A 23,662-nucleotide genomic window follows, 5' to 3' on the forward strand; every position below is an offset into this window, starting at 1 on the left:
ATATTGAATCAAGGCTTGAGGATTCCAGTTTCAGCATGATTAGAGTATGTGCGTATGTGCCCCCGATTGAACAAACCCCAAGCCATTTATATATAAGGTCGAAAAAGAAATACGTAATATACTAGAGACCAACCTAGTTGTGAAGTAGAGGCAATATCTACTATTGGCCGGAAGAAGCGGCCACTAGTAATGATCGTTCGGTGGGGAAAAAGACTCCGCTGTTTCGGGTCATTTAAGCCACTTAAGCCTATGACTGCAACGCTACCTTCAAAGTTTTATCTCTAATCAAACACAATACCTAGCGTCATGCATTAAATAAGATGTTCGAGACTTGTTATCGCATTCTTATAGGTATTAACTTTTCATTAAAAAAAGAATGCCAGCTATATTCCGGTAAACGCGACAACGCCGGAACTAGAGAGGGGGTGTCGGGCGTATGTACGTACTCCGTAGATGAGCGGAAATTCAACGATTGGCTGGTCGATGAGCATGCGAGGCGATGGATCCGTAGGTCGATATAGCATACTAACAAAATTACCTCATCTCGAGCGTAATAGAGGAGTTAAAAGGAGAACGAGGCCAGACTACCCAGCGGTATAGGCGCCAATTGCCAAAACCCTATGTTGATGCCTTGATGCCTATATTTGGCCTGCCGGCCTGAATTAAAGCCGGGCAGAAGAATTAAGATAACTAGTTACCTGATTACCACAACACTTCCCTTAATAATCAGAGTAGCCTGATTTTGCTGGCGTTTACATACCATTTGTATAGAGATGAAAGGCTTCATTTTTCACACTCGTAAACCGTCTAAGAATATCGAGATCTCTCAATTTGTATGGAGATCAAAAGCTTCATTTTGCGATGAATCATTTACAGTACATTGTATAGGGCGGTAAAAAGCGGTTAACGTATTTCACATGCGAGTGGTCCACACAAGCGAGTGGTCCACGCCATAACACATAGTAAAAGCGATATAGTTGTCACTTGTATTTCAACAACCAACTTTTTTATTTTATTTCATGGCTGGCCGATAGCAATCGATAAGTATTTTTAGTGTTATATGTCAACTTCAAATAAATCAAACACCTATATTGTTGTCGTATTGAAAATTACAGTGCTAAACTCTAGATATATATATATCTCAATCACTCTATAAAGTGGCTATATATCATTTAAAGTGTACTAGGTCATAAGAAACAGCTTATATAGACAATCGTTGTTGCACTGACATGCTGTAATCTATCGCTTTTACTATGTGTTTTGGCGTGGACCACTCGCTTGTGTGGACCACTCGCATGTGAAATACGTTAGTTAACTAGATTAAATCAGGCATTAAGGCATCAAATATTTACTAACTAGAAATGGGGGTTTGGCAGTTGGCGCCTATACCGCTGGGTATTCCGGCCACTAAGTAAACTTTTGTGTCGTCAACACTACGTAATTCGCCGTCTCAATTGGGCCTCGGAGGGAAGTCAGGCGAGTTACGTGCCTTCCAGTGCTGGGAGCACTTGGCTAACTCCACCCATCTCAGCAGTTTCCTTATCGACCAGCCATGACTATAGTCCATCACGACAACATGGAACCTTTATCGGAGCTTATTGGCTTTGAGAAAGCGCCTCCGATCGAGAATTCTACTATGCCAGTTGCTGATATTCCATGGAGCCCTCCACCTATTGATCCATTGCCAGAACTTGGGGTTACTGAGAGAGCAAAGTTGATCGACAGTCTGAGAAAGAAGGCAAAGGAAAGTGAGGCGGACTCAACATATTGGGCATGCCTCTGGTTGTCCGATATTGAATGCCTTCGAGAGATTCTCCGGGTGGCGGAATGTTCCCAATCCAATGCGTCCTACTTGATGACAAGCAAGAGTGCTTTCACTATGATCAGGGCTTGTGAACTACTTCCGTCTTTCATACCCCTTTATAACCGACGGAAGTACTGACATTGAAACTGCTTAGGGAAAACAAAGCCGAGGATTATCGTGGGGCTGCCTGAGACACAAGGGAAGCGAAAGTTCAGTGCCAAAACAGCTGTGAGTCATTTAGTTTGCATGGAGTGAGGAGTGATCTATGCACTAGTACCTTGACTAGTGTCTTGAGCGCGACGATTTCAGTTGTGTGACCACCAATTTCCCCCAGGTAGATGTGGCTCACATCTACCCGCTATCCCTGATGAAAAGTCAATCATCGGGAAACAACAAATGCACTGACACGTACGACGACTTCTGGAAAACGCTGCACATGTTCTGGCGCAAAGACCAAGTCGATAAATGGGAAGCCCGGTTGACGGGCCCATGTGGCACAGAGCTTTGCGAGAATTTGCTTTCCTTGTGCCCCAACGCCCACAGGCTTTGGGGGGCTTTTTACTTTGTCCTCCAGCCGCTCCATCTGCGCGACGACGGTAAGGAGTTAATCATACGTTTCTACTGGCTGCCTGAGGTCACGCGAGATAAGGTTCAGGTCCAGGACAAACCGAGTATTTCGCTTCATCCCCCCGCAGAATTACTCAATCTTCGTGTTGAGAACACTGATGGATCCGTGCATAAGATGAATTCTGGTGATCTGGTCATTTTCCAAACCAAAGATCCAGAAAGTCTGCCATTGCCATCATGGAATCTCCTCCAAATGCAATGGATTCTCCATAGGATCGGTGCCCTCAGTGGAGCAGCCAACGTCCCTATGAAGACGTGGGATTGCGATAGTGAGGATGAGGGTTCCAACATGGGGTTGGAAGATGTTTTCGAGCCTTACTAAGTTACCAGGATGGATTTTCTGCCGGTGTGGAGTCTGAAGATACTGTTGAACCTGATGAAGAAGATACTCAGTTGCCCCCGATTCTTGGTCGTCCGTCTCGTTTCCAGTCTTCCTTCGAGATCCACCCAAATGCAGACTTCCCTCGCCGACCATCTCCCTCGAGTGAGAAGTCTCTACAGGAAATAGCTATTCCTCCGTCCTTCCCGCATGCTAGAGGCTCCGAGAACATCTCACCACATCACCCAAATCCTGTGAAGGAAATTGTCGTCGCCTCACAAGGAATGGAATACCGTCCTCGCCCATCTCGTGACAGCCTTGGCAATTATTATTTTGAGGAGTTAGATGAAGACGTGGATTGGTTCCCAGGTGCTCTAGCTGCCCATTCGCAGACGGATTGCCATTGAGGCTGCGTGTGATTATTCTTACCTGAATTGCTACCTTCGGTCGCTGCAGCGGGTTTACTCTTCTTATCGTTATCCTTACCATGTTTCCATCGTTCTTCTCGTTGCTTCGGCTCTGCATTATTCTCGCTGTATGTCTATCACGCTTGCTTTGTTTTTCCTCTGCGCCTTATATGGGGAGATGTATTATTAGCTAGAAATGTTTCCTTCAATTGAATCATAGTTTATGATTCTACTTAACAAGATATGAAGGGAGAGTGTGTCAAGTTATTGTACAAAGCCCTCTTAGCCTTACTTTCTAACCCCGGTCAGAGAATTGACAGTATATTAAGTTATTGTATAAAGCCCTCTAAACCTCACTTTTCTGACGGGGGTCAGAAAATTGATAGTAGACTTCGGCAGTTGTGGGCACGTGCCTCACGTGATCTAAGCCGGGCTTTGGCCCGTTACAGTTAATTATATTATCCGGCTCTTATAACTGTTAGTTACGGAGTAACTAGTTAACTAACTAGTTAACGTATTTCACTACCGAGTGGTCCACACCACCGAGTGGTCCACCCCACCCAAAACGCGTCCCTAAATTTGCACTTAATCAATTCAACCACCCACCATGCCACCAATTCGCTCTCAAAGCTCTAGAAATTCAATAGAGCAAGAGGGTAGAATCTTATTAGCTATCCAGGCTATTAAGGATCAACAAATCAGCTCTATCTGTGAAGTAGCGCGCCGTTTTGAAGTCCCAAAGTCAACTCTCCTCCGTCGTCTAAAGAATACCCCTTGCCGCGCGATTTCTCGTGCCAATTCACACAAATTGACAGAAACTGAAAAGGAATCTCTTCGAAAATGGATTCTCTCTATGGATTCTCGGGGATCAGCCCCTCGGCCTTCTATGGTTCGAGAAATGGCGAATCTGCTTCTCGAAAAGCGCGGAACTACCCTAATCCTTTCAGTTGGCGAAAATTGGGTTACAAAATTCGTGAAACGACACCCTGACCTCTCCTCCCGATTCTCGAGACGCTATAATTTCGAACGTGCGAAGTGCGAAGACCCAAAAATCATTCGAGAGTGGTTCGATCTCGTTCAAAAAACAATCCTTCAATTTAGAATCGACCCCGATGACGTTTATAACTTCGATGAGACCGGTTTTGCAATGGGGTTAATCGCTACGGCGAAGGTGATAACGAGAAGTGAATTCTACGGTCGGCGCTCGCTTTTACAGCCTGGAAATCGTGAATGGGTGACTACTATTGAATGTGCAAATTTATCGGGTTGGGCCCTCCCTCCGTGTATAATTTTCAAAGGCAAAGTCTACTTGGAATCATGGTTCGAAGGCCTACCAAACGACTGGCGAATTGAAGTTAGTCCTAATGGTTGGACTTCAGATGAAATTGGACTTCGCTGGCTTGAAAAGCTCTTTATTCCTAGCACTTCTCTTCGTACGAAGGGGAGGTATAGGCTGCTAGTTCTTGACGGACACGGAAGCCATTTGACCCCGAAATTCGATGAAATCTGCGAGCAAAATAAGATAATACCTATCTGTATGCCTCCGCACTCCTCTCATCTTTTACAACCTCTCGATATCGGCTGTTTTGCTGTGTTAAAACGATCATACGGTCGGCTGGTGGAGACAAAGATGAGACGACAAGTTAATTATATTGATAAACTTGATTTCCTCGAATTATACCCCCTTATACGGATTGAAGCTTTCAAATCGGAGACTATTAAGAATAGCTTCGGAGCAGCTGGTTTAGTCCCTTTTTCACCAGAGAGAGTGATCTCGAAGCTAAATATTCAGCTTCGAACCCCTACCCCCCTCCGAGTAGGGGTAGTGATTCAAGCCGAAATTTCACACCAAAAACACCCGCTACAGAGAAAGAACTACGTCGACAGGCTTCATCAATTAAAGCTTTACTTCGTACGAGGTCTCGAAGCCCGCCTAGCCCGTCAGATCGTGCATTAAACCAGCTTATAAAAGGCTTCCGTCTTACAATGCAAGGCGCTATCTTATTAGCGAAGGAAAACAAGGAATTACGCGCTGAAAACGAGAAGCAGAAGCAAAAACGGACTAGGTCCCGAAGGCATATTGCTTCTGAAGAGGGCCTTTCAATTGAAGAAGCTTCTGTTTTAATTTTGCAGCAACAGGAAGCAAGTGAAGCACCTCCCCCCGGCCCTGGCACCTCTGGAGAATCGGCTATTCAGCCACGTACGCGGCCCCCCCGGGGGTGTGGAATATGTAGACTGCCAGGGCATAGGAGAGAAACATGTCCAGATAGACCGATTAGTTAGTTGAGTTAATTTAATGGCGTTTGTGTTGAGATAAATGCCTTTAAAATTGATCGGGTGATTTGGGTGGACCACTCGGTGGTGTGGACCACTCGGTAGTGAAATACGTTAACTAGACGCTTAAATCGTTAGCTTACGTAAATTATAGGGAGGAGCGTCCGGTCGAATAGTTATATAATTAATATATTTTAACTAATATTCCCTAAGGTCCGAAACTAATGAGATACTATTAGCTATGAGTAGACTTCGGCAGAACCGTTTTGGGTTCCGCCCTCTATAACCCAACCCAACCCAGAACCCAATGGGTTAAACCCAATAGCCCAATAATAACCCATTTGAACCCATTTTGACATAAAAATTCATAAAGTTCATAAAATATAAGTCTTGGCATTTTTAAACATACTTTTCCAGTAGTAACTAGTTATAAAATGCTTTTTATATAAACTTGTTTTTGTTTTGAAATTGAGTTACTATGCTGTACATATGTATATATTCAAATCTTTGATTTTCAACCAAATAAAAATTTGCCTGTTTTATTTGCACTATATTGGGGCCCCAATGGGTTACCCAATGGGTTGGGTTGGGTCCGGGTTAGAATGGGTTATGCCGAAGTCTAGGCGATGGGGAGGACTTTATAGAACCACGCACGACGACGCACAGGACCCTATAACGCTAGACCGAAATGTCCAACACTAGGCCTGATAATATAATTTGCTGAAGTATTTTCAACCATCCGATATGGTGTAGTGGCTAACATCGCCGTCTCTCACACGGCAGCCGGGGGTTCGATTCCCCCTATCGGAGTTTCTTTTTTGATGGTATAACCTACTCTGGATGTTGAAGGTTGTGGATAAATTTTTGTTCAAGTTATTAGAAAAGAGTAGTTGTGCCAAGCGCGCTTGGCACGATTACCTTGCGAAACAAGAATTAATATTTTCTAACCTTGCAAGGTTAGCCTGCTGTAGCCTGGACAATGCCAAGAGGCAGGGTCACATGACCTTATCATATCTAATCGGATCTTTTTTGGAAAAAAAAATTCAATGTACATAACATAGTATAAAAAAAGCTCAATTGCACTACCGTACACAAATCGCGGAGAGGCCCAAAGCAAGACAAATTGACGGTTTCCATCATACTACCCAAATCAAACTTGCCCACTCCATCAACAAGCGCCATTTTCTCCACCAAGACCGCGGGGTACCAATCGTCGCAAAAAATAATCGCAAACCCACCTCAAATCCAACAACCATATAAAACATAACCTCCAAAATGGCAACAACTTCCACACCCCAACCGGCCACAGATGCCGCCTCTCACCTCGACCTAGCCATCACCCTCACAATCAACAGTTGGCCGGCCCTCTCACTAGCCGTGCAGTCCAACTGGGGTGGCCCCAACTCAAGCGAAAAGCGGGACTGGCTTTGTGGCGCAATCTCCGAGATGCTCACTGATCGACCCGAGACCGACGCCGAAGACTTGGAGGAAGTGCTCGTCCAGGTCATGAACGACGAGTTTGACGTGGCGGTGGACGATGAGAGCGCCGCGGACGTTGCGGACATGATCATGGAGCTGAAGATGCAGACGGATCGTGGCGAGTTCGGCACCGTCCAGCAGATGTTGGAGAATTTCCAGAAGAAGAGCTCAAATCGGTCTGCTGCGGGTCAGTTCCAGAGGGTTGAGGCTGGGGATGAAGATCAAGAGACGGATGATGAGAGTGAGGAAGGCGATGTTGAGATGGGTGATGCGCCTAACTTGGTGCGGGCTCCCAGGGAGCGGGCTGAGCCTGAGATTGATGATGATGGGTTTACGAAGGTTGTTGGAAAGAAAAGGTAGATGTGGGCTTTTGCTGAATATGTTCGTTTTATTTCCATGCCTTGGTGACAATAGGAAACCCCTCAGATAGATATCCTTTTCTAGTTACATAGATGCATTTATTACCAATGATTGATCATTCATCAGATCTGGCTTGCGTGTGCTAACCTCCTATGTGGCTGAAGATAACCCAAGAATCCATATACGGTTCAACCGCTTGGATTCATAGATGGAGCAAAGTCTATGGAAGATATAACGTGGAAAAAGAAATGTTCATCATCGTCAGTTGTGGACTGTTTGTGGTATCATTACGCGACCTCTGCCCACCCGTACCTCCCTGTTCAGAGTTTCTCGCAAGCACATCGCTGACACCGCTTTTCTTTTGTGATTCGTTGTACTTTTTGAGAATTTGGACATTCAGGTATTCTCGGTGGTAAAAGCACTTTACTGGGCCTCGGTCTCAGAAGTGATGAGCTTGGTAATCATACCAATAGCAATGGTTTGACCCTAAAATGGATATGTTAGCGGGGGAATTATATTAGGAGTGTGAAAAGACATACCTGGTCACGCAGGGTGAAACGACCCAATTGGTTGTATTCATCGTAGGTCTCAACACAAACCGCACCAGCGGTGCTAGTAACCTCGAGGCGAGCAATAATGGTCTGGCCCTTGCTAGCGAACTGGGGAGGGCGCTTGCTCTTGCGGCCGGTGCCGGGCTCGAGCTTGTGAAGAAGCGAGGCGAAAGTAACCTCCTCGACAGCGGAGTGAACGTGCAGGACACAGTTGAAACCGGCCGTCAGAATGCTCTTCAGATCCAAAATACGGATCTTAGCCTCGAAAGCAGAAACGCAGTGAACGGGACGCTTAGGTGAGCAGAGCACGAAACCAGGGAAGAAATCTTCTTCTTCGATACCACGGAGACGCAGACGAATCTGGTCACCAACCTTGGCGGTCGGGATCTCATCTTCGGTTTCACCGTACATAGCAGAGATTTGAACCTCCTCGCGGTTAGGCATCATGAGATAAGTACCACTCTTCTTAATGATACCGGACTCAATGCGACCTTCTGCCATGGTACCCATGTCACGGTACTTGGCGCTGATGGGCATCATGAAAGGCGCGTTGATCTTACGCTCGGGGAGCTCGAACGCAGTCAAGTATTCGAGCAGGGACGGGCCGTCGTACCAATCGCAAATGTCTTTGGGAATTCGGTCCTTGATGCCAATAGTGCGCTGGGCAGAGATAGGCATGCAGAAGATGTCCGACTTCTTGTAGCCTAGGGCTTCCAGGAACTTGGTGACCTTGATGGTGCATTCATCGAATCGGGCCTTGCTCCATTCGACGGTAGGGTCGTCCATTTTGTTAACAGCAAGAATCAACTTGCTAACACCGGTGTTACGCGCAAGGAGTGCGTGCTCACGGGTCTGGCCACCTTTCTCGAATCCAGTCTCGTACTCGCCCTTGCGAGCAGAGATAACCAAACAACCGAGATCGGCCTGAGACGCACCACCAATCATGTGAGGAACATAGGACTTGTGACCAGGGGCATCCAAGATGGAGAATTGACGCTCGATATCACCCTCCGGGTGGGGGATGGTGACCTTGAAGAAGGCACGGCCAACCTCGACGGTCTTACCCTTGGAACGTTCCTCCTGGGTCAGATCAAGAGCCCACGAGAGGTACCAGGTCTCTCGACCGGCTTCCTTGGCCTCCTTCTTGTATTTGTCCAGTGTACGCTCATCGACCATGCCGGTGGCATGCAGGAGGGAACCTCCCAGAGTGGACTTTCCAGCGTCGACGTGGCCGATGAAGACAACGTTAACGTGCTCTCTCCGCTCACCGTAAATTTCCTTTAGGGTTGCGTCATCAACATCAGCCAGCTGTGACTTTGCGACGGCACTGGCTTCGCGAGCTTGCTTGGCTGTCTCACCACGGGCTGGGCTTGAACGTCCAGGGCTAGAGCGACCAGAAGATGGCACGGGCGAAGCCTTGCCAGCGGCAGCGGCTTTGTCTGACTTGTCAAGGGACTTGGTGGCCGCCACCTTTGAGCCTGCCTCAGCAGCTGCGGTGCCCTTGGTATCACCATTGGCTTCCTTGGGGGTGGCGTCAGCAGGCTTGGCTGCCGGGGTAGGAGTGCCGATCGAAAGGACCTTGGTCTTGGGGGCAGCACTGGAGGAGGTTGCACCGATAGACAGGACCTTGGTCTTGGGCAGAGCGGTGGTCGATGCGGGCTTGGGGGCGGACTGAGCGGGTGCTGCAGCCTGGGGTTGTGCCGCTACAGGCGCATTCTGGCGAGACTGCTGGTTATAAGCACCGTATTGCTGCTGTTGCTGTCCATTGTTGTACTGGTTGAAGCTACCGGGTTGCTGGGCATAGGCATTGTACTGGCCATAGGCTTGGTGCGGCTGCTGTTGCTGTTGCTGGTAACCACCGTAGGCCTGTTGTTGGCCGTACTGAGAGTATCCCTGCTGGGGGTATCCAGCATACTGTTGGTACTGCTGTCCGGGGACGAAGGTAGAGGCTCCAGGTGTGAAAGAGGCGGCTCCAGGCGTGAAAGAGGGTGCTTGAGCCTGAGGGCGAGATTGTGCGTTCAGGTTAACGCCCTCAGCCTGTCGGGAAAGATCATCCTCCCAGGATTCAGGGGTTTGGTTTGACATCGTGAAATAAGATTCAAGGTTGAATCAAGGACACGAAAATATTAAACCAAGACGGAATTGGACAAATACAGGTTGGGTCAATAAGAGGGGCCCCAGGGCCTTTTGATTTTGCACAGGTGAATGACTAAGACCCCGCGATATTTTCTTTTCACGTGATACTCTAGTGAACGGGTTTTCTTTGTAAGGTGAGTGAATGCTTGTTAGGAAACCATTCTAATTTATGTTTTATGCCCTTTTTTCAATTATCTGATCTCATTACATTGTCTTCTTTTTTTGAAAGGCACAACCTTGTCGGAGAGTTGGGCTCATCTTCTTTGACCTTTCTCTTATCGATAAGCACCCCTCCATGCAGGTGCTAAGGGGGCCTCTTATATCACTTGCCAATACAATCTACACTACGAATTTTAAAGGCCATTGGCCTTTAACTTAGACCAAGATGGATGCTTTTTTAACTGGGGTTGGTCGCTTATATTACTTGTAATGGGACGAGTAGCTAATTTTCATACAGCTCACCCGGCAGGCCATGAATTATGCCATTCGGTATGAATGATGAAGACTGAGAAATGACACCTCCAATGCTAAAATATGTCATGCAGGTCAGGAATTGCGATAACTGCTAGTTATGCAATGCGCCAGTCCTCGCGCTTGCTCAGAGTAAATATTATTCTTGCTGTTGCGGGAAGAAGTCAACGCTGACCAGTTCCAGAATGTCAAAAGCGAGGATCGAGATGAGCTAGTCTCCTTACAACAACGCCTAGAAAGCAAGATACAAGTTATCGCCCCATCTATTGACATGATTGAGTTGATGTGAGTCACCCCACACTGGGTTGGATTGCCAGAAAGCTCATAATCCGCCTAGTGCTGCTCGAGGCAATACGTCATTGGAATCTGCAGTCGCCCTCACAAAGTCTCTGAGATGGGACATTCAAGCCCTAGGGCAGAGGCTGGCAAGAGCCGCGTCATCTGAAGAATTGAGACGCAAAGGAGCCAGATCGGCGAAAGATCAGACGAACAGCGAGAAAGAAATTAAGCTTATTATCAAAGATATCAAGAAGCTGTTGGCTCGGATTGAGGACACAGTGCCATTGATGAACCTGGCCATCACCACCTCTGGGGCCAAGTTATCCACTAACTTGCCGGCAACGGTGTCGCCATCCCGACTCCTCCAAGCAAGCACGTTTCTCACAGCAGGGGATACACAATATTCAATGACCCCATCTCAGGCAGTTCAAGTAGGGCCGACTTTTACCTTATCGATGTACATGCTATTTGCCAGCCACTTGCGACCTCATGACGAAGAATCTGTCCGCGAGGCCACCTGGAAGGAAGTCATGCACAAGGCACGTTTGAAGCTGCGTCGTGTTCCAATAGACGCATTGCAGTCTCCAAACCAACGCCCAAGAACGAAACTTCCAGGACCAGCAGGATCCGATGAATACACCTATCAAGTCCTGATCATCGAAGACCTAGATGATGGCCGAGTCCACACATTCGACGAAAATGACCCGCAGCCCCAAACCTATGAAGGTGTTTCCACGGCAGGAATCAGAGAGATTCTTCCTATTCATCAAATTTCGAAAATCTTCTACGCAGACACCGGAAGGATCCTCAACATCAGCACAGAGGGCGAAACAAACAACCCGGTGCTGCTATTGAAACGGGACCTAAACGCTCTCCCGCCACGACGCATGATGGAACGCAACGAGATAGAGGAGGACTTCCCTCAAACAGAATCCGAGGAGGAACCAGACGAGGAGCAAGCTCAACTCGACGCACAGCTGAACGGAGGCGGCAATCCGGAAACCAGCAGCTTTGATCATCTGCACGAAGACTCCATTCCCGAAGAATGGCGTCTACCTCCCGGGTTAGACCCAGAATGGATCGCATTCGAAGTCTACAACGAAGATGAAACCTCCGATACCGAGTCGGAAGCTGAAAATCCCGAATCATCCACAGATGAACCCTCAATCGACCCAAATATGATGGCCAGGCTATCACTTAATGAGAAGGGACATTCATCCCACTCCCCATCTCCCCTAAATCAGTCATTCTCATCCGCCGCTGCCACAACAACAGTCTCCAACCCTCACTTCGAGAACATCCGCACATCCCTCTCCCTCCTCGAAACCCTCCTCCGCCTAACGTCCCTCCAGCAATTCCAGCAACAATCCCACCTCTCCATCAGCGACGAGCTCCTCAACTTCTTCCTGGAAGAATCATCCACCACCGGCGCTGGCGGCGACGAACAACATCGCCAGCGACTCCGCTCTGAGGCTCGTCGTCGCGTTGGCTGGGACCCCTACAATGAAAGTCCCGTCAAACACCGCGGCGAGGATTACCAGTACGGCTGGGAGCCCGGTAGTGGTCCACACCAATATGGCAGCGATCCTTACTCGCCTAGTGGGCGGGCACAGGGGTTCCATATTCGTTCCAGGGAGAGTACACCGGAAACCCCGGTGCGGAAAGGCTCGCCGAACGTCCGTCCAAGTGGCCTGCGCGGTATGAGGCCTGCGTATGCTGAGTCGCCCCTTTCGAAGAAGATGGGTAGGTCTCCGAATGATAGAGACCTGGAGTCTGGCACGACAGATTGAATGGGAAATGAATGGGAAATGAATGGACTATCGTGCCTTGTACATGTATTATGATCATGATTATGAGATAACGAATGCATTACAAGATTGATCTTTTGCCCTACCCTTCGGACGAATCCTCTACTGGATGTTAAATTGCTCTGGGGAATGCCATCATCCAAGCGGCCTTCAAATGTCGGCTAATCGTCTACCTAGGAGCTTGAATAGTCAGACCCTTGTGTTGAGATACTATGTAGATCGAAGGAATGACGTGCGTATTCAGATATCAACCGCATAGACAGATAACATCGCTCGCTGAAAGCAAGTTGCAGAAAACAGAGCTGGGAATAAAATGAGAGAGAAAAGCCCGAAACGCCAAAGATAAAAGATCCAACATTCCCAAACTCCAACCAAAGCAAATTTCTTCAGCAGGCAATTGGACGTGCTTAAGCTGGCGCAGTAGCAAGATCACGCTTTCGAGGGTATATAGTATAGACAGGTGCCCTCGGAACTAACGTCGATTCTCTTGCTGATGCGTCGTTGAAAGGGGATAGGTGAGTTACTCCCAATCTTCGTCGCTCTCGTCCGCCTTCGCAACGGTGGGACTCTTTTCCTTGGGACTACCAGGTGTGCGGCTAGCAGCACCGCTCACAACATCATAGCTGGATTCGCTGTCGGCTTGGGAGTGCAGGTCGTGTGACCGGCGAGGCTCGGCTTTCTGGGTTTCTTTGGTGGGAGCGAGACTCTGGGCACCGGAGGGGACCTGCGGAGTAGAGGGAGACTGGGACTCAGAGTCGGAATCGTCGTCCCAGCCGACTTCTTCTTCGTCTTCGGCAGTAGCACCTATAGAGTAGAAGTGGTTAAAACTGAAAACAAAAATCACCGGAGTGATGGACTCAATATACCCTTCAAAAGTTCCTTACGCTTCTTCTCCTCGGTCTCCACGACGAGACGCAAGAAGTAGTAGCGAATCCAGAATTCCACGTATTCCACCTGCTCCGGCACGAGCTTCTCCATGGCCGAACGGAGCTCGGGGTATTTCTCCAGATCGGCGGCGATCTCATCCGTCTTCATTTCGACATTGAACTCATTTTTAAACCCAGGCCACTCGTCGCTGACCGGGTCTTTGCTGAAGCTTTCCAAGTTCGAATGAATAACGTGCAGCTGTGCCTCGAACCGTGTAGCATGGATGACCCGCTTTCCCTCGGCATCCTTGCTCTCGAAAAGAAGTTTGCCAGACTCATCGGCATCGGGAGGCAAAATACTAACGGCCTCACGCAGCTTCTGGCCGATGTTCATTCCAAATCGTAGGATCGCTTCATCAGCTGCTTCCTCTGCCTTCTCAATCTCCTTCAGCCGCCGAGCGGCTTCCGCCTTCAACCGAGCAATAAAGCTTTCTCCACTGGCGCCAGCGCCTTCAGGTTTGTCGCCAGATTCTCCCTCTGCGGCAGCCTTAGGTGTGGTGGTTTCGTCACTTTGTCCCTCACCACTGCCCGTCACACCAGCTGTGCTGAGAGACAGCCCCTTTGTCCGGTCGGCGAGTGTTTCTTTAAGATCTGAAAATCCTTTCACAGCTTCCTCGCTGGCAGCTGCATACTCCTGGCGAGCACCCTCATAGTATGTTTCTCCCTGTTTGCGTACATTGTCCCATAGTCCTCCAATTCGGGAGCCCCACGGACTGTTGGAGAAGGCGCGGAAGGTCTCTTGTAGCTCGTCGTTGAGATTGGGGTTGGGCTCCTGGGGCTTGGAGTCGGAGGTTCCCTCTTTGTTAGAGTATGCCTCCTCTAGGATGTGATCGTAGGCGATATCCATGATTGGGAAGTTGTAAGGAAAAGAGAAAAGGCTTGGAAGCACAAGGTTGCAGGATCTCCGCGTTCGCCCATGGCCCGACCGCCCCGCTTGCGACGATCTTCAAAACTACCTACAACGTACGGAGTACAAACATGGGCATTACTTAAGTAAAGATTATGTACATATGTAATATTCAATAATATTCAATAATATTTTAGGTATTCATAATTCATAATCTATTAACAATGATCTTGGAAACAATATCATCCTTCAGGTAAGCTATAAGGCTCTCCTACACTATCCTGACTCCCCATCCAAAAGTTCGGGAGCGGAATGCTCTCCATGACGCTCGATGTAAGAAGCTGGCTGCGAGAGAGGACTCGGCCCTGCCATTGAGGATCTCGGTCCACCGCCTGCGAGGACTCAACTTGGACCACTGATCCAGGAACACGAGGTCGTTGGAACGAACTATCGCCGGACTCGATTCCACGTTCTCGTTCTCGGATGGGCGACGACTCCGGAACCATTTCGGTAGACTCTTTGTCGCCTTCTTGGCTCTGTGTCTGCGTTTGCGAGGATAGCCCCGGTGCCTGTTTTTGAAGAGATGGCCTCCATGGCTCCAAATTTGGGTACTGAGTACTACCCCCGTGTGGGAAAAGCTCAGACATCTTCTGCGTATTCAGCGTTGGGATTGGCTCGTGCGGAAATTGTGTAGCTGCATGCATTCTTTGGTAGCAAATTGAGGCATCAGACATTGGACCTTCGGATGGAGGGGGATCATCCAATCCAGGGCTCGATTGCACAGCTGGTAGAGGAAGGTCTTGGGAATCATCCTTGGGCGACTCTGGGCTGCGTTGGGTCGCCTGTGAACCGTCCCTTAGACCAATTCCTCGGTGTTTTTTCTTTGGAGATGGTATCACTGAACGTCTATCAAGGCTATCCTCAAATTCCCCGTATTCTGAGTCCGCATCCGTTTCATAGACGACTGTCCTCTCCCTCTTGGTGGGTTCATTTCTCGAGTTCCCATTTGCTTCCGTGGGGAATTCTTGGTCAGTCGACTCCGTCGGAGGTGCAGATGAAGGGAATTGCTCGGTATGGGTTGGATCAAGATGGTTCAAGTTGTTATAGATGCCTGAAGAACCTAATGTCGTTGGCCGAGGCAAAGATTCGCCTCCGGGGTCCTGTGAATCCTCGATCGCTCGCCGAACCTCCGGTGGTTCTTCTTTGATAGATTGCATGGGATTATTGGTGGGGTTTAACGGTTTCTGTTTTGAAGGAGAGCGAGTAGCGCTGCGAAATTGAGATGAGGTTATAATTGCGAGACCAGGGCTTTCGGGCGTTTGTGAAGAAGGAATCTCGCGCGTCCGAAGCTTCCGCGGTGTAACAGGAGCTGTATATGCCCGTTCGCCCTCAGCGGCGCCTCCAGTATTTGACGATTGTGTTTCTTTTTGTTGAGATATAGGTTCCCCGGTAGAGAGATCCAGCTCTTCTTCAAATACTCTGTGCTTTCGTTTAGCAGAGGCCTGACGCTTCGTAGGCTTTGATTGATTCGATTTAAGCGTATGGTCGGTCTGTTCATCTTTAACGTCCTTCTTCTGTGGCGTCGGCTGGATATATCCCATGTTCACGTCGTCGTCATCATCATCATCGATGGTAATGTAACGTCGTACAAAGTCCATCTGAGTTAAAGTCTTGTCCCGCTTTCCCACTGACTTCTCCAAGGATTTTCGGCCACCCCTAGGACGAGCACTCGCTCTTGGTGTCTCGCTCTTTCGTGGTCCATGACTTCGGTATGCTTCTCGATTGACGGTTGCAGAGCTCCTCCGCTTCTGCGGGCGTTCATCCAAATCACGTTCTGCCTCGCGCATCTTGAATTTGGAGATACGAGCTGACCGAACTGGTGGAGCAGGGAGATAGTCTGAATCCTTGTCGGACCCATCATCTACAGTTGGCCGCTCAGTTGTGTTTTGATTATCGCTGCGACGTTTGTGCTCGTCGATGTAGCCAAGCTGGTCATCATACGCAGGTGTGGGCTGTGTGATGAAGTCAATCTGTGTGAGAGTAGATTGCACTCGTGACAGCGATGTTCGCTTACGAGTGCTCGCCGATGTCGATGACTGTGGTGATCGGTTCCGTGCGGTGACGGTTTTCGTGGTAGTTGTTGGAAGACCTCGTGTACTAGGCGTTCTCGGGGTACGGAACTGATTTCGAGGAGTCTCCGGCAGGTTTCTAGATTCATGCGGTTCTTTCATCGCAACAGCAATACAGTAATGCTTCAAGGCTTAAACATGAGACTGGGGCCTAGAGGTAAAATATATGACGTTAGGGATTGATGCCTGAGGCGGTTCGCGTCGACGCGTCGGTAATATCGACTTGGTACGTGCGTTATAGTTTCGCCTCCTATGCATTCACCCCCTATGCATTCACCCGTGGACAATGGAATAGTAATGACACACAAACAAAAATCATAATGCAATTGTTCCATTTTGGACTATTTGATCCTAGCTAGAGAAATACAAAAAAATAAAGAGCAAAAAAGAAATCTCAGGTTTGGTTTTTAGGAATAGCCGAACGCGGGGGTCGAACCCGCAGCCTTAAGATTAAGAGTCTTACGCTCTACCGATTGAGCTAGCCCGGCTGGGCTGTTGAAAGAGGTTGCGATATAGTGCTACATAAGCCAGAAATGAGAGAGCAGAGCGCAATTATGAGTGACGGTGAAGCGGTTAACGAAAGCGAGTCTTGGGTTTATTCTTTTTATTGGAATATTTTATGTTCGACGTACATAACATACAACAGGTCTGAGCATCAAGAACTAGCCTTCATCAGACATCAGCCATTCAGGAATTGCATCCTCATCTTCAGGGTCCTCAGAAAGCAAAGATCCCTTCTCGATCTCGCTGTCAGAATCATAATTTGGCACTGGTGACAGTGGGCGGGAGATAGTGACCACACTTGCAGATTTGGAGCCACCGTTTGTGGATGAACCTACTGAGATAGGAACTTCATCAGATGATCCTGCGAGGGCTTGAGGTACGGATGTCGGGGTTGAGCTGTGGTTTGGGACAACCATCAATGAATAGCGAGGCGTTTTCAATGCTCTGTTCCTAGCAATACTCTCAGGAATCGATGTCGGGTTTGTGGCCAAACGCGCAGGCTTTGGAGGTTCCACCGGGTCCGGAGCTGGATCATGATCATCGGGAAGAAATCCCCCTCCGAGAGTATAATCCTCCTCTTCTAGTGGCGATTCCATTTCTCTGTCTTCGGGTAAATGGTGATCATGTGTCATTTTGCCCTTTCCCGGAACATCCAGTGGCGGACTATTGGCTGGTTGGTCTGGTTCAGGAAAGAAACCACCACCCGCATCTTCAGCATCCACTTCGTCTTCGATATCTTCGGGCTGTTGTTCTTCATCATCGCTAGCATACTCCCTGACTCTTTCTGCGATCCTAAGCTTCATCAAAAAGAGCCGCCAGACCCGCAGAGCCTCCGCAGTTCTTGCCTCCAGTGCAGCATGTCGCTTCTCATCTTCAAGACCCCGCAAAACTTCCTCAAGTGCCTCCTGGTACTCAACGGCAATAACAATTCCCCCGAGTACAGCCGTACCACGGCGGCCTCTGAAATCAAATCCAGTAACTGCGTCGGCATAGTCAATCCCAAGGATTCGAGCAGCTCGAACGGCCTCCGCCCGCTTGATGTGAACTCCACCAGACGGAACCATACTGGGTACATAGACGTCGAGGTTTCCATATGTGTTCTTCGGAATTCTTCCCTCAACCACCGGTGGTGGGACGTAGATGTCTGTCTGGAACTCGGCGTATAGTGTAGTCTCTTGAGGCTCGTCTACCTCTTCATCATCACTGAAGCCTCCACCCTTGTTTCGACTTGCAGCAACACGCTTGAGAGGCTGCTCGCCAACTCTGACATCCCGCCCAAGGCGGTACCATTTATCGGAGCTTCGCACGATATGCACGTCAGATCGACGATAAACGGGTTCTGATATCTCACTCCGTGTTGTGCTTTTCCCCAAGCCCACGTGCCCAATGATTCGTTTGGGATGAATCACTTCATTGCGATGAACGTGTCGCTCAATCGCATAGACAGGATGGTCCTTGAAGTCCTGTATATTGCGTGGCATGGGCTCAGCTGCTGATTTGGATGTCAGCTCACTAATTTCTGTCTCATCCCGATCCTCGAAGAAGGGTTTTTCATAGGCCTTTAGCGCCTTTTCCCACCACTCCTCGCCATTCCGTGTGACTTCCACGCGGAGTTTCCGAGTCTTTGCATTAAATGCTTTTACATAACGACGAGTGACGTCTCTCGCGGAGGCGTCATCCTCGAAAGCAACCACATAATTCATCAAATTTAACGAATCGCTCGCGGGCGGTTCAAATTTCGAAGGTTTAGCAAGGGATTTTGTTACGACGGGGTCAATTGGAACCCATTTCTGTGCAGCTTGGTTGAAAGCTTCCACCCAAACTACCGGAAATGACGAGTCTCGTGATGTCGGAATCAGACCTATGGCGGTTAGTTAAACATAGACTCGCAGTCGCTGGAAGTCACATGCCTGAATGGAATTTTGGCTGAGGACGCGAGGGAGTGAATTTGGGTTGCCCAATCCGTCGAGGCCTTAAAGCTGCAGGTGACTTTTCGCTCTTGCTGCGTTCATCTGTTGAGGATCCAGGATCGTCTGAAGATATCACGATATATTGATGCTTCGGTTTAGATGGCGTCATGTCTTTCACAGTGCCAGAAAATGGCAACGGTTGCAATGAGCATACAAGTCTCGCCTCTACGGCTACAGACCGCAATAGGGCACAGAATAGCTGGGCTCCAAAGTCCCGGGATCCTTCCATTGTCTTCGCTTGGGTTCGAAAATCCCCTTTGGATAAAAAGACTTCAGCATTCGACATGATGGACTCCTATATATATTCATGTCAGTAAATAATTGTTGATGGAAAAACTTGTGAAGGATACCATTTTCTGCTTCAGTTGCGATTCATCTTCCGCCCAATGAGCCCGTTTCATTCCTGGTTTGGTAACCCGAAATCTGCGTGTGAAGGCATCTCCAGCCTGGTTGAGACCATCCATAAACGTGGTGGATCTGCTATAATGTGGTTTACCCTCATCTGGATGGAGAAGAGCGATTACTTTTCTAGGCAGTGTCTTCTTTAAGAACTCCTATGATCCTGTTAGGCCCCCAATCGAGATGTCAAGGTAGGCCAACGCTCACCTGTAATTCCTCGTCATTGCACCACATGTTGCGCAACTGAACGTGGCCAAGAAGGCATAGAATGTGACATTTGTGCACATCCAATCTGGCTTTCCTCTCGGCTCCATTTAAGGGCTTCCTTCTTTGGACTGCTTTTTTGTGCTTTTCGGGTTCTTGCTCTAGTGTGATCTGGAGCACCTCATCGTCACCTTGAGACGCGAGATGTCTATTCAACAAAGACTGGGGTGGTTGCTGTAATTCAACATCTTCCCAATCAACGTCTGATTCTTCTGATGTCGATGAATCGTAAACAGTTTGCACTGGTTGTGTGCTAGGCTTGTTTGCTTCTGCGCCCCGATGTGTTTGTTCCAAGACACCTAATCCCACAGGGATAGCTTTCATATCCCCGGCCTTGCGCCTTTTGATTGGTCTGTCTGAGGCAAAATGCTCGGGATCTCTGGCTTCAGCCTCCTCTAATAGTTCTTGATAGACATCTGGAGCTTGATCATCTGTCTGTCTCTGGCGTTTAAGTTGACCGGCGGGTGTCGCCCGGCTCCTTGTGGAACGAGCTTGTGTTTGGCGCACCATTTCAATCCAAACTATTGGACTGCAGAGTCACGCGGCAAGTCTCCAGGCTTTTTATCCGATGAGGCTCTACGCGTCGCGTGTCAGCACTCAAAGTGGTGTTTTAGTACCCCGCCCTCCTCGGAAATTCAATAAGATAAAACATGAAGGAAACAAAATGCAAAATGTTCACTATTGCTTCGAAATGATATTTGCAGAATAGAGATATGTCCTCGCCGAAGCTTTGCTGATGCACTGTACTTCGAGTCGCTCAAGATCACAAAGTGCGTCATGTCGGAATTTTAATTATCCGTGCCGATATCAATATAACCCGATTGGGAAGTAAGCTGTTTGCATCTTGTCCTATATATCAACCGATTTAAGTATCTATTTGTTGATATCCTTATAATTCCGGCTACTGAACTAAAGGTGTAGATGTTTATGAGTTATAGAAGTTCCGTAAGTTATGTGTAAAACAACGAGAACACACGAGACCGCTAACATATATATCCACTTGAGTATTCTTTATTGTCCTTTTTTGACCGTAACTCCGACAAAACAATTTTCATGGGCGAAAAAAACCAAGCCCTACAATCTGCCAAGCCCAACAGAATCCCGTGCCCAAAGAAGATAATGCATTCCCTGGGACATGGGTTGAAGACATGCATGTAGTTGACAGTCAGGCCCAATCAACCAACCACCATGGAAGACATAATAGAACGACGCGCGACTGTACGAGTTGTCTGACAATACGTCGTCTTCCAAAAGGATTTGCACATGAGCAGATAAAATAGATTTGGGAATTAGAGATACCAAGCAAAGCGATATGCATATACAAATAATGTTCATTAGATATAGGGAGTATTGCAATATATTGTACTGCGTACTGCGTCCAACGAGTATCCCAGCCGTTCTTTGTTTCTCCCTCGTAGATTTGCGTGGATTCTATAGGACGGACACGTTCCCGCCAATAGAACTCACACCAGTGGATATAACCTGCCGATTAATCATTTAGGCTGTCCTGGAGAGCTACTAAAGGCCCTTCTAGAGCGCAAGCTACAACGGAAGGAATTATCTGAATGAGAGCAGGCCGTAAAAGGAAACTCAGCACTGACAATAGCTTCACCATTTCGATACCAATTCCTTATTGGTAAGTAGGTGGTGGCGGTGTTCATGGGAATATTTTCCTCCCTATACCAACTGTAGACGTGCATGATCTACGTGTCGCTTGCGTCTGACAGTTGTGTGCACACACCTTTTGCCTAATCCTGAGCCGTGCCGATTGGGCGTCCTTGACCCAGGTCCAGTTAAATTGAGATTCTAGCAAATGATTTGCAGTTCTAATTCCAAATACTTTTTAGCTTTTATTAAGCGATGGGTCAGTTCCACCTCCAATATACAAAGGAGAGAACGTGGTGGGTTTTTCGCCGAGACCGTGAATTGAACTGTGTGGATCTCTCTAGCCGATCATTTCTGTGAATAAATTCACCCCGCACCGTGCACAGAATTAAGGGTGGATTTATTAGGCGTTGGCTAGTTCTAAAGGATGTTAAGAAGTTTATTTTCTCTTCTTTTTCTGTAGTTAATTTCGTATTTGTATTGTCGTGCGTCCTTAGTGCAACCCACAAGCTGCTGAGAAAGGTTGCCCCATGAGGTGGTAATTCTTGCGGATAGACATGTATTTCTCATCCGCGGCCAATAAAAACTAGTGATATCGTCTGTGGGGAATAAATATCTGTGAAATTACTAGAGCGGTCTACCCTTTTGCCAGCAGGCAACTGTTTTATATGCAAGACGCGTAGTGTTGAGTAGGTGCAGCGAAAGTACCAAGACGGATGGTTTAAATATGCACGTTGTCAAGGATAATAGGCCGTATGTCTTACTTGACTCCAAAATACCTACTGTTCTATAGATTTTCACTATTTTAGAAGTAGATGAGTTGTCAAGAATGGAGCCAGGCACATACTTCCAGGTGCATGTAGGTGGTATCCTACCGAGGGCGGGAGTAATGTGCAGCTCAGGGTGATTCGCGCTGCATACATTTGCTTAGCACGCCTGTCACTTGCTCTTTCTTTCAGAGTCCAGTACAGATTCGCTGGATGAAGTTTCCGATGCACAACCCTACCCACTAGGTAGATACATACGTGGTCTCTCTTCTTGGACTTGGATCCAATAGGCCATTCTCTGATTGTCATAGCCTTGGCATTTTGTGTAACATGCGCCTTGGCTTGGGCGTATATATATTCGGAGTTGTTCGTTGTGAATACCTAATAGCCCCTGCAATTTCCAATATCCATCTCCCCACTTGAAAGAAACCCCGGTACTCTGTACAAGTTCCGCATACGGTGAGTACTTTTAGATGTCAGCGACTAAAGCAAGGATCTCAAAAGAGATAATCCGCCAAGAGCTGTCTCCACTACCGAGTTGCTCCGCTGCGGAGTGACGATTTAGCAGTTCGTGGGTTGTGATTCGGTAAATACCAAAACACGCATTTACTGTACTTATGTAGCATTAGAGACGCAGAGTTTAACAAAAAAAAACAATAATTCGTGTCGACATACCTAGGAAATTAGGGGGAAAAATCCGACTGAAAAGCCCTTGAAGAAGGTATGTAGTTCGAAAATTGGCTCTGGGGCCGTTACCGACACGTCGGAACCCGACCAACTTTCCTGGCCGCCGGGTCCGGGTGAATTCCAAGGCTGTTTTGACTTAAAAATTTTCCAATAAATTTCCGGGGTGTTCCCTTTAGATGGAAACCCGGCTCCATGGCATCGAGACCCATTATTTTTGGGACGGCTGCAGGGATGCTGTGCTCGGGATTCTATCTGCAGGCGCCTCTGACCCATTACGTCCTTTTTTTTTTTTTTCTTTCTGTCGCTTCGAATAGTAATATATAAGATAACAACTTTTATTGATTCGGGGTACTCGGGGTACAGAAGGTTCGATACATTTGTATTGGTGTTTTTGTGGCATGGGATATACCTAGGCACGTTTGTTATTTTTGTTTATATACATTCGAACCATGCCCTTTTGGTCAACGCTTGCAACAGAGTAATGATAGAAGATTACTATTGTTGTAGGCCTAGAAGTTTGGGATGGCAACTTAGGCACTCGGTATATCTATATGATGTACAGAGTACAACATAGGTAACCCTTTTTTACAATGCAGAAGTTCAGACGTCATCAAAAAAAAATTTAAACAATACAAAAAGACAGTCAATATGCAGACCCGGAGTACCGGAAACTATTGTACTCCGTACATGTTCCGTGATGCACTTCCACATCCGTGTGCCCCTCCTTTTTGGAGCAATTTGGGGAAGAGAACGCCCAGGCTTCTAGCCCCGGAGCGGGATTTCTGATGGATCACCTCCTCTTTTCCCACCGCTAGACCTAAATACAGTAAGAGACTAGCAATTAGGGCCGCGTCGGGCGTAAGAAAACCAAAAAAAAGAACCGAGAAAACTGCGAGCATTATACAGTACCACTCCAAATCTTCCGTAATTATCCCGGCACTTTGATATTGGAATCCAAACCGAACAAACCTACCTGGACGACACATGCAATGACTAACAGGCCTTGGCGTGAAAACTGTACGATTGTTATATATGAACTTATGAGGCAA

At 47.8% G+C, this 23,662-nt stretch overlaps 7 protein-coding genes across 7 annotated transcripts; 3 read left to right on the top strand and 4 right to left on the bottom strand.

Moving 5' to 3' along the window:
• Nucleotides 1-1,576: 1,576 nt before the first annotated feature.
• On the top strand, nt 1,577-2,753 carry N7517_001742 (HNH endonuclease signature motif containing protein; the record flags this gene model as incomplete). Its single annotated transcript, XM_056719472.1, has 3 exons — nt 1,577-1,748; nt 1,959-2,032; nt 2,091-2,753. 3 exons carry the CDS (start codon nt 1,577-1,579, stop codon nt 2,751-2,753), a joined length of 909 nt encoding a protein of 302 aa, XP_056583607.1.
• Nucleotides 2,754-6,706: 3,953 nt separating this feature from the next.
• Nucleotides 6,707-7,270, top strand: N7517_001743 (pre-rRNA-processing TSR2 family protein; the record flags this gene model as incomplete). Its single annotated transcript, XM_056719473.1, has 1 exon — nt 6,707-7,270. One exon carries the CDS (start codon nt 6,707-6,709, stop codon nt 7,268-7,270), a length of 564 nt encoding a protein of 187 aa, XP_056583608.1.
• Nucleotides 7,271-7,693: 423 nt separating this feature from the next.
• N7517_001744 (translation termination factor GTPase eRF3) lies at nt 7,694-9,906 on the bottom strand (the record flags this gene model as incomplete). The annotated part of the gene is made up of 2 exons (XM_056719474.1): nt 7,694-7,756; nt 7,810-9,906. 2 exons carry the CDS (start codon nt 9,904-9,906, stop codon nt 7,694-7,696), a joined length of 2,160 nt encoding a protein of 719 aa, XP_056583609.1.
• A 436-nt stretch (nt 9,907-10,342) lies between these two features.
• N7517_001745 (RanGTP-binding protein) lies at nt 10,343-12,497 on the top strand (the record flags this gene model as incomplete). The annotated part of the gene is made up of 5 exons (XM_056719475.1): nt 10,343-10,363; nt 10,415-10,446; nt 10,503-10,560; nt 10,613-10,713; nt 10,766-12,497. 5 exons carry the CDS (start codon nt 10,343-10,345, stop codon nt 12,495-12,497), a joined length of 1,944 nt encoding a protein of 647 aa, XP_056583610.1.
• Nucleotides 12,498-13,035: 538 nt separating this feature from the next.
• On the bottom strand, nt 13,036-14,288 carry N7517_001746 (BSD domain-containing protein; the record flags this gene model as incomplete). The annotated part of the gene is made up of 2 exons (XM_056719476.1): nt 13,036-13,319; nt 13,382-14,288. 2 exons carry the CDS (start codon nt 14,286-14,288, stop codon nt 13,036-13,038), a joined length of 1,191 nt encoding a protein of 396 aa, XP_056583611.1.
• Nucleotides 14,289-14,530: 242 nt separating this feature from the next.
• Nucleotides 14,531-16,519, bottom strand: N7517_001747 (uncharacterized protein; the record flags this gene model as incomplete). Its single annotated transcript, XM_056719477.1, has 1 exon — nt 14,531-16,519. One exon carries the CDS (start codon nt 16,517-16,519, stop codon nt 14,531-14,533), a length of 1,989 nt encoding a protein of 662 aa, XP_056583612.1.
• Nucleotides 16,520-17,079: 560 nt separating this feature from the next.
• Nucleotides 17,080-20,064, bottom strand: N7517_001748 (uncharacterized protein; the record flags this gene model as incomplete). Its single annotated transcript, XM_056719478.1, has 4 exons — nt 17,080-18,782; nt 18,832-19,186; nt 19,242-19,445; nt 19,498-20,064. The coding sequence occupies 4 exons, from the start codon at nt 20,062-20,064 to the stop codon at nt 17,080-17,082; spliced, it is 2,829 nt and encodes a 942-aa protein (XP_056583613.1).
• Nucleotides 20,065-23,662: the final 3,598 nt, after the last annotated feature.

This window comes from Penicillium concentricum, assembly GCF_028827145.1.
Source record: "Penicillium concentricum strain IBT 3081 chromosome Unknown utg000001l_segment0_segment0, whole genome shotgun sequence".
Taxonomy (NCBI): Eukaryota; Fungi; Ascomycota; class Eurotiomycetes; order Eurotiales; family Aspergillaceae; genus Penicillium; species Penicillium concentricum.